We start from the raw sequence: 12,797 nt of genomic DNA, 5'->3' as shown, positions 1-12,797 counted from the left end.
ACTCATCCACATCTTTTGCAGACTAGAGAACTTGAGAATTACGAGATTGTGAGTTTTATAAGATTTCTAGTGCCTTTTAGTTTCAGCCATGTTGGAACTAATACTGCACCAACAGCCTGTCTCACAGTGTCGCACCAATTGAAACCAGTTCTTATCTGTGCTAAAGTTCTGAGTTAGTTTTTATTTTATTTATCTTATTTATTTTATCTGAACCATTTCGCCCATCTCTAATCTAGATATGCTCAAAACTTTAGCTCTAATTCCCCTCTGCTAATATTGGCCCTGATTCAGCAAGGCACTTAAACATGAGCTTATCTTCAAGCATGTGCTTAAGTCCCACTGGAAGTATATGACACCAATGGGACTTAAGCATGTAGTTAAGTGATCTGCTGAATGGGGGCCCCGGTAACACGATCTTGGAAACATCTGTATGGTGATGTGTTTGTACGAAATTATGACAATTAAGAGGAACTCTTCCTTCCTTACATAAAAACAAAACAACACCTCCTGCTTTGTAACGCATACAGCAGCCAAATATCTTTTCCTAACCCTGAGGTCAAACACTTTTTTGTCCAAGAACTCATCCTAACACTGTGCACCCTCATTATTTAAGTAATTTCCTTAGTGATTGCTCTGCCAAATACACTTGTATAGGCAAGCACAAAGACACACAAATACACCCTGGCATACAATAGACCTCATTTTACATAGATGTAACTACCTGTGTAGTTGAGGATAGATTTGGGCCTTAGATCTTAAACATTTCTGTCTACACTGATTCTATAACAATGCACATAATATACACACAGACACACACATCCTCTACCCATGTTTCTAATGTTCTCATCATCACCAGGTTTCACTGAGGTGGACACAAGAAAGCAGAGATGGACATTTCTTCTGGTCTGTCTGGAAGGCACTTGTCAACCGAGAAAAAGCAGACTCTGTCTCTTTACTCAAAACAAAGTAGGTTTCGGTGAATGCTTTAGAAAAGCAGATGCATGAGGCTGCTTCCAGTTACACTGCTGGTTGCAGTTATACAGTTCAACCAAAGAAAGATTTGAAAATCTTCTTGTCTTTTTAGTTTCTTTTCTCCAGCTTTCTGCTAACATCTTGTCGCTTTCTTTGTTCTGAAGCAGAAGTTCTGAATATGTATAAGGCAAATATCAGAATTCATTGGACAGAGGGGATTGGATGGGTCAGGGGATTTGGAATGGCTCTCTGCTTCAAATCCTATCCATGATAGTGATCAGAAATAGTTACCAGCTGTTGAGTATGCATTCAATGACCTGGGTGAAACTGAACTCAGCCCAGTTCCCAGAGGGACATCGGTGGGAATGGTGTGTATATAGTGATAGGAGTGGAGTGGAGAAACAAAAAAGGTAGAAGTAGAGGGGTAGGGGTGTGTGTGTGTGTGTGAGAGAGAGAGAGAGAGAGAAATACCTGAACACTTCAGAGCTTTCTAAAAAGTTTGGGTCTAAAACTGAGTGAACTGAAGGGAAGGAAAGGCATAGACTACTGTTGAGGGCCACTGACTGGTTATCCAGACTCCTAGGTTCCATTCCCCACTTTGGAAGGGGAGTAGTTCACAGTGGTTAGAGCAGGGTGGGGCAGGTGTCAGGATTCCATTACCAGGTCTCCATGAAAGTTTTTCCACCTGGTTCTCCTGCTCTGTGAAATATCGTGTCCAGTGGGACTTCTGCTGAAATGAAGACCTCAAAATGCTCAAGCTTTCAAAACACCTCTAAGCCCTCACGGCAGCTAAGCAGTGTTTGGGAGGTGTGTGTAAACAACTGAATGCCTTGCAGTTCCTCCCTGTGAAAATGTGCTGAAGAGAAAAAAAATGCACCACATTCTAGCTTAATAAAAGCCAAATGATGCTGTTTGCCAATTACCAAAACAGGGCGAAGGTTAAAACCCCACTGAATTATAACACAAGTCACGGGCCAAGACTTCTATGATTAACAGCTCTCTGAGAAATTCAGTAATTTCACCAGAAACAGGTTTTCTGCAATTGAGTAGAATGACAGAAAGCAGAGGAGGTGGAAACTATAGCGGAATGAGTTAAGAAAAGGAACCTTAAACAACAATAAGTCTGAGATCAGGGGAGGAGGGCATTCTTTTTTGTTTTCTCTTTAAGAAAATAACAGGAGGGACTACAGAAAGGTGCTCGGGTTTTTTTTTACGCTTTTGCAGATGATTGTCTCCTTAGTAATTTCTTCTTGGAGAAAAAGAGAGCAGGAGAGACTTGAGCGAATGCTTGAAAGGAGAGAGAGGCCACCTTTCTGAGAGGGTTGTGTTGGCCCACCAAAGAGAGAATTCTCAGATGGAAGGCATTTTTTTTAAGGCAGGGGTGAGGGGCGGGGATTGCATGTTGTTGAGGAATGGTTTATGCTGGCTCAGGTATGCCAGGTCATGCACTTCTGTGGAAGGAGCTGAGGGTGCATGGTTTCCAAACCATGTTTAAACAAACTGTGGGTCTGTTATTCAGATCCCGATTATTGCACTCGAGGAGCTGAGAAGCAGTTTGGAGATGCTGATTTTATTTGAGTTTATTTTGCCTACAGCACTGCCCATGACATAAAGAATTGTTAAGTGTGTATATGTGTATACAGGCAGAGATTTATATGTATGTGTGTACCAGTACATAGACATAACTCGAAGGGGTAAAAAACACAGCCCACCCTGCACAGGCTGGTTCTTGGCTGCTCCAGTGAGGTTGATAGTAAAATAAAACGAGGTTCAATGAAACTGGGAAAAGCAAATGTACTTTCTTCAAACTATAAAACACACACAGTGGTGACATAGTTATATAACAAGCAAACATGCAGTACCTGTACCAGAGAACCACATAAAACAAGATCTCGTTGGCCCTCCCACAAAGGGGAAACTTCCTTATAAACAAGGAATCAGTGGAGAACTGTAAAGCTGAAATACTGTTGGGAAACCAGGAATTCTAGCAGTGTCTGCCTAAGCTGCGAAGCTGCAGTTTCCATTAGAGTAACAAATCCATGACAGAGTGAAGGAAATTCCCAGCTCTTCTTGTGAACCAGGCATACAGAGGTTGCTATGAAAATGTCAGCACTTAAGAACAGTGGGCAAGCAAGATATCACATTCATTCCCTGCACCATGAAAAGGAAATAGCCACAGTATCTCAAACCCAGGTCTGGCAACCACTGATTTTTCCTAGTAATCACCGTACACACATCTTCATGGAACTATAGTGTCTATCGGGTGGACATAGAAACAAATTCTCATATGGGCCTGTTTTCGATCTCTCTTGCACTAGTGTAAATAAGGAGCAATGTCACTGAAATCAGTGGAGCTGCACAAGTGTAAGACTAGTCTGAGAGGAGAATCAGGCCCATGACATCGGCTCTGAGGGTGTCATGTGACAACCGTATGTGTCCTTTTGACAGCATGTCACCAGCAGTGGTGTGTACCGCTGCTGAAAAGTCCCACTGTCAGCTGCAGCGGAAAAAGAAAATCAGTGGAAAAACAAGGAATGCCATTTTATAAACACTCCATAGATGCTTTATAAATTAAGGTTGGATTTTCCAAAGTGCCTATGGACATGAGGAGCAGAAATCCTAATGAATTTCAATGGAATTTGTGCTCCTAATCTCCTTAGGCTCTTAAAATACCACTCTAAATATATACTTTTAAAAGGGAGAGGGAATGCATCTTTTATTCTCAGTCATTAGGGTGACCAACTTGTGACAAATGGGAAAGATGCATTCACCCCCAAAATAAAAGATGTGTGAACCTCTAAATCAGGGGTGGCCAACCTGTGGCTCCGGAGCCACATGCAGCTCTTCAGAAGCTCCTTGTATAGGCACCGACTCCCGGGGCTGGAGCTACAGGCGCCAACTTTCCAATGTGCTGGGGGTGCTCACTGCTCAACCCCTGGCTCTGCCACCAGCCCTGCCCCCACTCCACCCCTTCCTGCCCCCTCCCTGAGCCTGCCATGCCCTCGCTCCTCCCCCTTCCTGCCAGAGTCTCCTGTACGCCACGAAACAGCTAATCGGGAGGGAGGTGGAGGTGCTGATCAGTGGAGCTGCCGGTGAGTGGGAGGCGCTGGGAGCCGGGGGAGCTGATGAGGGGGCTGCTGATGTATTACTGTGGCTCTTTGGCAATGTACATTGGTAAATTCTGGCTCCTTCTCAGGCTCAGGTTGGCTATCCCTGCTCTAAAAGGAGGTATATTCCTCTTCTCTCTCACCTCCATATTCAAACTCTCTCACCCAAGCTTATAAGCATGTGTATATCTGAGGGTACAATTCGCCCCAACCAAAATAATTCTCCTTGAGGGGAGGGGAAGAACCTTTCTTGCAGACTGCAGCCAAAATGAGAGGCAAAAATATCCGTGTTTATCTGAGGAAAATGAAGGAGGAAAATCTTATATCGGGGAAGCAAATTTCTAACAAAAGTGACATCATCAAATGAGACCTGGGCCAATGGGAAAGAGGGGTAGAGAGACATTCCTGGAGAGAGAGAGAGAGTGCATGTTTGTATGAGATCAGCTGGATTCTACCATTGAGGACAGCCCAAATGGGAAATACATCAAGACAGCCTGGCAGGCGCTGCAGAAGGGAACAGGAAACCTACATGCAGGTTCTGATCTGGTTAAGAATTAATTTAAAAGAATCCCTCTTTCTAAGTTCATCTTGGATTGGGTAAATACATGAAGCAAGAAGATAGCAGCTAACTCCCAGAGGTCTTGGCAGTTGCTCATTTCTTGGCTTCTTTGATGTCTGTCTTAACACTCCTTTCCCCATAACATTCAGTCATTCAAACTCTTTTATGGAGGGGGCGGGAGGAAAATTTTCGTGATGCCGTGATTTGCATTCCCACCGTGAGGGCCTGATTGAAGGGACTGGAAAGGCTCCTGTTGATTTCAATCCTTCTTTCAGAAAGTCTCTAAACTCCTTACTTGAAAATGGAAGCTTTATTCATAATCCAGCACTTAGCCATAACCCGGATGTCTCTGAGTTTTATTATTTTGAATAGGTGAGACTCTTACTTTGAAAGTTTGGGATCCAATGGGCTGCGGCTTAAAGGGGGTCAGCCATGTGTCATTAAAAACATGGAGAGAAGACAGAGTGGGCAATTGTTATTATTGTTAAAGAAATGTTTCGAAAGGTTAGTTTGCTCTGTTGCAGCTGAAGTCTTGCCTAAGGGGAAATGTATTTTTTTTTAATCAAGGAAATATCTTTTCTAAACACACAGCACTTCTAATTTCACAATAAATGGTTCAATTTCTCCTGAAAAATAGCAAGAGAGAGAAATGGGGCACAGTTTCTGAACTCTCTCAAACTCCACGTTGCTCCTAGCTACCTCCTTCCAATGGGTCGGTTTCTCTCTCTCTCCCTCCTGCACTGGGAGTTGGCCAGATTTCCAAACTAGACCTCTCATCTGAAACTTGATCTTGCTGTGTTTGGGCCTCTGAATTTATACAGCTTATTGCACAGAATGATTGAATCTAGGTCAGAACACACTGACTGAATTGATTTAGCTATAGATATACTTCCCCCCGCCCGCCTTCTCGGAACAAAAAGTGAGGTCCTGAGAAACCAGCCAGGAGTGCTATCAAAAACCTGAGAGTACTGCTAGGATCTTACGAGGCAGAGCAGGGGCTTGTGAGGGAATGCAACTTGCTTGTTTTATTATTACTGCTGCTACAGTTTGACTATTACGTGCAGCTTTGAGTGTAGTGAGGAAAAACCCGTGTCTTTTACGTTTTTTGCTAAGTTTTCCCTGTGTCCTTTCAGCGCTTTGCTGAAAAGATCCATGAGGCTGCAGAGACAGGAACTGTAAAAGGTCACAATCTCTTCATGATGCTGCAAAGCAGAGACTGGGAGGGATTGGCAGTGACCTATTGATATGTATCAATAACAACAATCAGCTTATTATAGGGCCTTTCATCCTGTCCCAAAAAGCTTTCCAGACCATGGGGAAGAGCCACAGAATCAGTAAAAGTGGAAGGTACTAAGCACCTACCACAAGGTGCTTTTCAGAATCAGGCCTAACGAAGGCACAGGAATCCCTTAATTCACCATGGAAGTGCAGCCCTAGGAGCGCTAACGCAGTTTAGATCAAGGATTATACTTGTGAGTGGCTAAATCGACTCCTTATTGCAGAATGCGTATAGAGCCAGCTGGACACAATTCCCTCTCATAACAGGGGAGGGTGGGGGGGGGGAAGGAGGAGGAAATAATTTACTAACAGTGTCCCATGTGGGTTAAATGTCCCATCCATCCTGGTCAATGAGAACACTGCTGTTTTTACCAACAACACAAAAGGGTCAGCAGAGTTCATGGGCCTTGCCCCTCCTATCTCCTTTTAACCTCTTGATCAGACCCACTGGAGCTGAGTCGGTGGGTGGCGAGGGGAGGAGGCAGCATGCTGACAGGCTCACCTCTGCTCTGCCGGGCTGTAGGTCTGTCCTCTTTGACAGCTGCTGATGGTGATGGGGTCGAAGTTGTGGAAGGAACGGAGGGCCACCCCAGAGATGGCCACATACGGGGAGCTGAAGCTAATGAGGACAGCCTGGGTGTGGTAGAAGGGGTGACTGAGGTCATGGATCACAGGGATAATCAGGGGATTGTTCCTGCAGCTCAGAACGTGGACACCTGTCAGAAGACACAAGACCGGGGAAGATGGGGAGTGGGGGGGTCAGTACTTTGCACAATTACACCACATGCCAGCAGCTCTTCAGAAGCATTCAGCCATTATGCGAAAGCCCTACAGACGTTCATAGTTCCAATACAGGAAGTTTTGGGAACCATCCCCTAAAATTTAACAGAGAAGTCTCTTTCCTATAGAATCAGATAGGATGGTCCAAAGAACCCGTAGAAAGGCTTCCAGTCTCTCCAGTCATTTCTGTAGGTTTTTTGGAATAATTTCTATTGAATCCTACTCCACTTCGACAGAACCCTATTAAAGCAGGAGCAACTGTATTAAAGGCAGTGGAGCTGCACTACTATTACAGCAGCATAAGCAAGCAAACGGTTAGACTCTTTGTGCTATGCACCAAGACATGTAACTGCACAAACAGAATGGGTAGCTTTGTGCAAAATGGGCCGTTTCCCAGAATGGGCAGCTGTGTGCAATTCCCCCCTGGATGCAGGACATACACCAGTTTGTTTATTTGGTCATTTGATTTTTTTTAAACAGAGCAGCGTCTTGCTTTTCCCGAACAGGGCAATACTGTGTTGATGAGCCAGGGGAGAGAGACAGGTGTGTGGAGGGAGAAAACGAGGCGTTAAAAGTGACCCTGAGGTGAAAATAAGCCAAAGATGCATGAAGTCTGTCCGTTTCAGGGCGGTACTATGCACCATTCTCAGAGATGCTGAGCAGCTCTCTCATCCCATTAACTTCAGTAGGAGGGGAGGTCACTCAGTAGCACTCAGGAGCTGATCAGCACCTCCTGAAATCAGGCCATAGTACAGAAAGGCTGAACTTAACGGGCCAAATTAATTCTTGCAGTAAAGCTACTGCTTTCATTTGAGTCACCCCAGGAGTCAATTGGGCTGCAACTCCATTCACTCCAATTTGTTGCACCAGCGATGAATGTTCGGCCCTTGCTCCATTGACTTCAGAGCTGCATAAAGGATTAATTTGTCCCCAGCTCCATTCACCTCCCTGGAGTTCCACCAGTGATGGATTTGGCCCAGTGCCTTTGGCTGCACCGATACACTTACAAATTTGAGAATAAATTCTATTTGTGTGTCTAACTGGCTCAGAGATTCCCCCCACCCCATTCACGTTTCTTGATTCAAGCGGGGGTGGGGAGATTTTTTTTCTTAGAAAGTGATTTCTGGTTAATTAAGACAGGCTTCTTGATCATTCTCTTTAAACTTCTCTCTTTTAAACTGCCCTCTTTTATGTGTTGATCGCCTCGTCCTTCTTCCAGCAACAATAATAATAATAATAATAATAATAATAATAAATAAAAGGCTTCTCTTCTCGTTTGGTTTCTATCTGACCCTGAAATAACCCCTCCGTCTGCTTGTCTCCCAGAGGTCTTTTGATATGAGCTCCCTGAGGAACGATGCACGTTTTCCACTTAGAAACAGGTGCAGTTAATTCGTCAATTGTGCTCTACTGGAATCCCAGGATTCCAAATCCCTTGGACGTTTCTGCTATCTTTGATGGAAAGCCCCAAAGTCCTCACTGTCGTGTTGTTTATTCATTTTGGTTCAATTCCTAGCAGTCAGGTGTCTGCGACAAAACAGATCACCACAACTGGCACTACTAATTGGTACTTTAATTCCCAACAAGGGAGCATGGGTCATGGACACTGAACTCTCTCTTTCTTCCCTAGACAGAGCCCATCCAAGACAGGATTGGGGCATACTGGGCAGACCTACATGGGCGAGATCTATCTGAATGGCTGTCTAATCTATGTGGTTGCATGACTTATATTTTTCACATGCTGTCTTGCTTGGTAAAAATGCAATCCTCATCGCATTCTCTCCTAGGAAAGGCACAATGGATCCCTGACCTCATTTTTTACAAAGCCCAGACGACACAATAAAAACACGTTCTAATAAATGTAGCAAAATCTGTTGTCTCTTTCTGCCTCTTCTACCTCAGGCTCTCTGTCTGTAAAGGCCAGAAGGGGCAACTGTGACCATCTAGTCCCGGGGTAGGCAACGTGCGGCATGCGTGCCGAAGGCGGCACGCGAGCTGATTTTCAGTGGCACCCACACTGCCCGGGTCCTGGCCACCAGTCTGGGGGGCTGTGCATTTTGAATGAAGCTTCTTAAACATTATAAAACCTTATTTACTTTACATACAACCATCGTTTAGTTATATATTATAGATTTATAGAAAGAGACCTTTCTATAAACGTTAAAATGTATTACTGGCCCGTGAAACCTTAAATTAGAGTGAATAAATGAAGACTCGGCACAGCACTTCTGAAAGGTTACCAACCCCTGATCTAGTCTCACCTCCTGTTTAATATATGACACAGAACTTCCCCCAGACAATTCCTCTAGGTTCCTTTCAATTTAGGTAGTTAGTCTGTCTTTATGCATTTAATAACACACCGCACAAAGGCACAGAATGGGCCTGATCCTGCAGTCAGTAAAACAGCCGCTGAAGTAAATGGTAGTTTTGGCCGAGTATGAACTGCTAAGCTGAGTCCTATATATTTCTCCCTTCCATTCAGCTACAAAAAACAACCTAGCCTGGGGTAGTCCAAAGGGCCTGTCCATGATGAAGAGAGTCCCTTGACTGTGAAGGTTTGCAGGCATCAGTTTGGAGTGTGCCAAACTCATGTTGCAACTTCTTGCAGGATTTCAAAACTTTGCCCTTGATCCCTGCTTCTCCTTTCTCTCTCACCCGCCCTCTCAGTCTGCCTGTCTCTCCGTATAGTTGTATGTTATCTGTTAGTTACCATGGTCAGCTCTCTGTCCTTTATATTTAAGGAGGCAACTAGGGGACGACTACAAGACACTCTGCTGTGACAGGAGAAGGATGCTGCTGACTCACGGTGTGCTGCATACTCCGGGACTGTCGCTTCAGGAAACCCGGTCAGATACAGCCATGCGCTGGGCTTATCTGGGTACATTTCATTCAGTGCTAAACGGGAGTCACTCACCGAAATGCCTGTTTACTCCTCTGCGAGTGAACCCCCTAGAGACTTGCCTTTGATTCATACCCAGTTAATTTTGAGTGGGAAACCTGTCAAATATACTGTCTCCTGCCCTGGTCTTCTTCCTCCTCCTCTCCACAGACAGAAAAGGGCGAGAAAATCCAGGAAAGGGGGAATGATTTAGGAGAGTGTCTGAAAACAATAATAATCCCTCCACACTACAGCCATCAGAATGCCTTCAAAGCCTCCTCCTCCTCCCCGCCACACACACCCACACCCACACACCCCTGGTATATAGATAACAGCAGTGGCAAATGGGCTTCTTTGGGTTTTGGGGGCTGCACCCTCAACAGAAGCCACTGGCAAAGGCTGCAGGGATGACAGCAAGAGGCTGAAGAACTCAGCACCCGACCTGCTAAGCTCTTTTAATCACTTGCCCATAGGGTCCCCATGGGAGCTGCTGGATGATGAGCACTTTTGAAAATGTGGCCCTTATTTTGATGCCTACAGGGGAGCTGAGCACTTCCGAAATGAGTAGCCTCCATGGGCATGACAATAGCTGACTAGCAGCACAGACTTGCAATAAACAGCTTGAAGTGGGTACGTCTTCCTGCTGGCTCTCTACTCCAGCAACACCAATCTGCTGGTGGGAAAACTGAACAGAGGTACCGGCCTTACTCTGAATTGGGATGGAGCAAACAGAGGAAACCTATGGAAGAAGAAAGGCAAAGCTCATTGCAAATCCATCTTACCAAGATCATGGTTTTGCTTCTTGGTGTCAAACAGTTGCACAGTGATAGTTTCCTGCTTCTGATCCAGATAGTGTGTTCCGTCGGTGACCAAGTGGACAATGATAGCAGCAGCTACCATGGGCTGAGAAAAATATGCCTGGGAGAGAAGAAGAAAGCATAGAGAATCAGGTGCAGAACTGGAATGGTTCATGGTTTTTTATTTTTTTTAAGATACAACAAAAGCATCACTTTTCAGTAGCAATTCCTGTCACAAATCACACAAAGGTCTTCTTTTGTCTACGCTCAAAACTTTGTGTTTTTTAATTTTGCAGAAAAGGTAAGTCAAAAAAAAGGAAAGCCGCTGCACTGGTATGTGTGTATCTCTTACCTTTAGCCAGAAAATGGTCTGAGTCATATGGGAATACGGTAAGTTGGCTGTGCAGGGATACCAGGCATATTCAGACACCACATCACTCAGGTCCATCACCTTGGTTCGGCACACCTGACCGACACAGGGAAATGTCACAATGGATTCAGATTCAAGCATGAAATGGATACGACTGTCAAAAGAAGTGCTGGTGTCCGTAAGAACTGAAAATGCTACTTTTAATACCATTAGGTTATTAGACATCATTATTTTTAGGTCATACACACCATTGGATTATTCCACAATGACACCACGAACAGAAACACCCAACTCATTGTGGCGCTGTGTTTGCCAAAAGAAAGTCTCCTTTTATGAGTAATTGGTTAAGGGTGGAGTTTTCAAATGTGCCCAGTCTCACTTTGCTCCCATTGAAGTCAAAGTACTAAAATAATAGCTGGATGGAGAGATATTTGCCAGTGCTGTCTGTAGCCATATTAGTCCCAGGATATGAGAGACAAGGTAGGTGAGGTAATATCTTTTATTAGATCATCTTCTGTTAGTGGAGGTACCAGCTTTCGAGCTTTTGAAGCACTCCTTCTCTGCACCTGGAAAAGACTGTGTAGTTTGAAAGCTTGTAAAGAAGTTGGGTCAATAAAAGATCTTACTTCACCTACGTTGCCTCTTAGATACATAGACACAGGGTATTGTGGATGCAGCCAGCACTATCGACACACTGTGTCTTTCTATTTAAAACCTCCTGTTACTAACTGATACTAGCTGGCTCTCTCTTCAGGATGGCTACAGATGACCATGTGAAATTGAAAATACATGCAATCAGGAACACATTGCCTCCACAACCCAACCCCAAATGGGCCCTGATAAGAAAATAGTAATCTTGTTAGTTTCTTTAATCAAAATCACCTTCTTCTCCCCTCTACATTTCATCCCATAGCACCCACAGTGAGGCAGAGGTGAAAATGTGATGGGATTCTCTGCAAACCTCTCCATTCTGCTCAAGATCAATTGTGGCATATCTGAAATCGGTGGATGGGTGAAAAGGGCTAGGACGGGTACGGGGATTTAAGAAACCCAGAGCACAGTCAGTATGGAAGACATGAAAAAATAATCTTCAGGAAATGACATGGATTTTCTCTTGCAACATCATAGCTAAGTGAGATTCTTTTTTAAGTGTATATATGTGGCTGTGAATTATTAGCCCCCATAGTGATGCCTCTGGAGAAAACGGACTGGAAGAAGAGCAAAGCTGCAGCACTTTGAACATTAAAACCACAACTGCATATGTAGGATGCCTTCAATTCAAGGATCTCAACGTCCTTGACTGGTGCCCCTCTGCAAACTCGGTAACATCATTATCTGGAGAACACGAGGCACAGAGAGGTGAAGTGTTTTCCTCGTGGTCACACAAGTTGGTAGCAAAGACAAGAATCCAAACCTGGAGGCCAATCGCTTGTGTTAACCACGTGATCACACTCCCAGAAACGTACCAAAGAGAGGTTCTAAGGCCCTGACTCTGCAACTTGGACCACAAGTGCAGAGGCCTGCACTGGGAAGAACTCTGTTCCGTTGGGTGCAGTAGTGGGTCTGACTGCAAAAGTGGGGCCTCAGCTGAGAACTCCAAAGACAACAGATTGCAAATAGCCCATTCCCTGAAACTACGCCTCTGTTGTTGTTGTTTTTAAAATGGGAACTGAGCCTATTACAAGAGCTATTTTGATAGTGAAAAATACAATGTCCATTCAGTAATTGTGCACCGAACTCCGTTCCCGGTCTCGGCAGGCAAATGCTGAGAGTGCTTGGAATGCTTGGGAACAGAGCAATCGGATTGGCCAAAAGTGAGGTAATGGCTTCTATAATTTGAATCCCTAAAGGCCCAGTGCAGAGGAATCTATGCACAAAATATAAATCAGCTTTAATGGGCTGGAAGAAGATTTTTAGTTGTTGTTTTTTTTTAAACTGGGACCAAGCTTCATTGAGGCTAGCCAGTGGATAGTGTTACATTTTACAACAGTGCAAGACTTTACATAAACTATCTTTGGCATTTGAAATCCAGGCCAACAATTCAACATGTATCATT

The 12,797-nt window shown here is 44.4% G+C and overlaps 1 protein-coding gene across 2 annotated transcripts in view; it reads right to left on the bottom strand.

Annotated features, from left to right (window-relative positions):
* PAPPA (pappalysin 1) overlaps positions 1–12,797 on the bottom strand; it is a 452,227-nt gene that overhangs the window by 64,153 nt on the left and 375,277 nt on the right. For both annotated transcript variants that reach the window (XM_039506691.1, XM_039506690.1), the window contains 3 exons: positions 10,724–10,837; positions 10,357–10,492; positions 6,419–6,632 (listed from right to left, as the gene is read on the bottom strand). In XM_039506691.1, coding sequence (XP_039362625.1) covers positions 6,419–6,632; positions 10,357–10,492; positions 10,724–10,837 — 464 coding nt within the window. The remainder of the gene's footprint in view (positions 1–6,418; positions 6,633–10,356; positions 10,493–10,723; positions 10,838–12,797) is intronic.

This window comes from Mauremys reevesii, linkage group 19 (genome assembly GCF_016161935.1).
Source record: "Mauremys reevesii isolate NIE-2019 linkage group 19, ASM1616193v1, whole genome shotgun sequence".
NCBI lineage: Eukaryota > Metazoa > Chordata > Testudines > Geoemydidae > Mauremys > Mauremys reevesii.
This window is presented reverse-complemented; position numbering and strand designations above follow the sequence as displayed.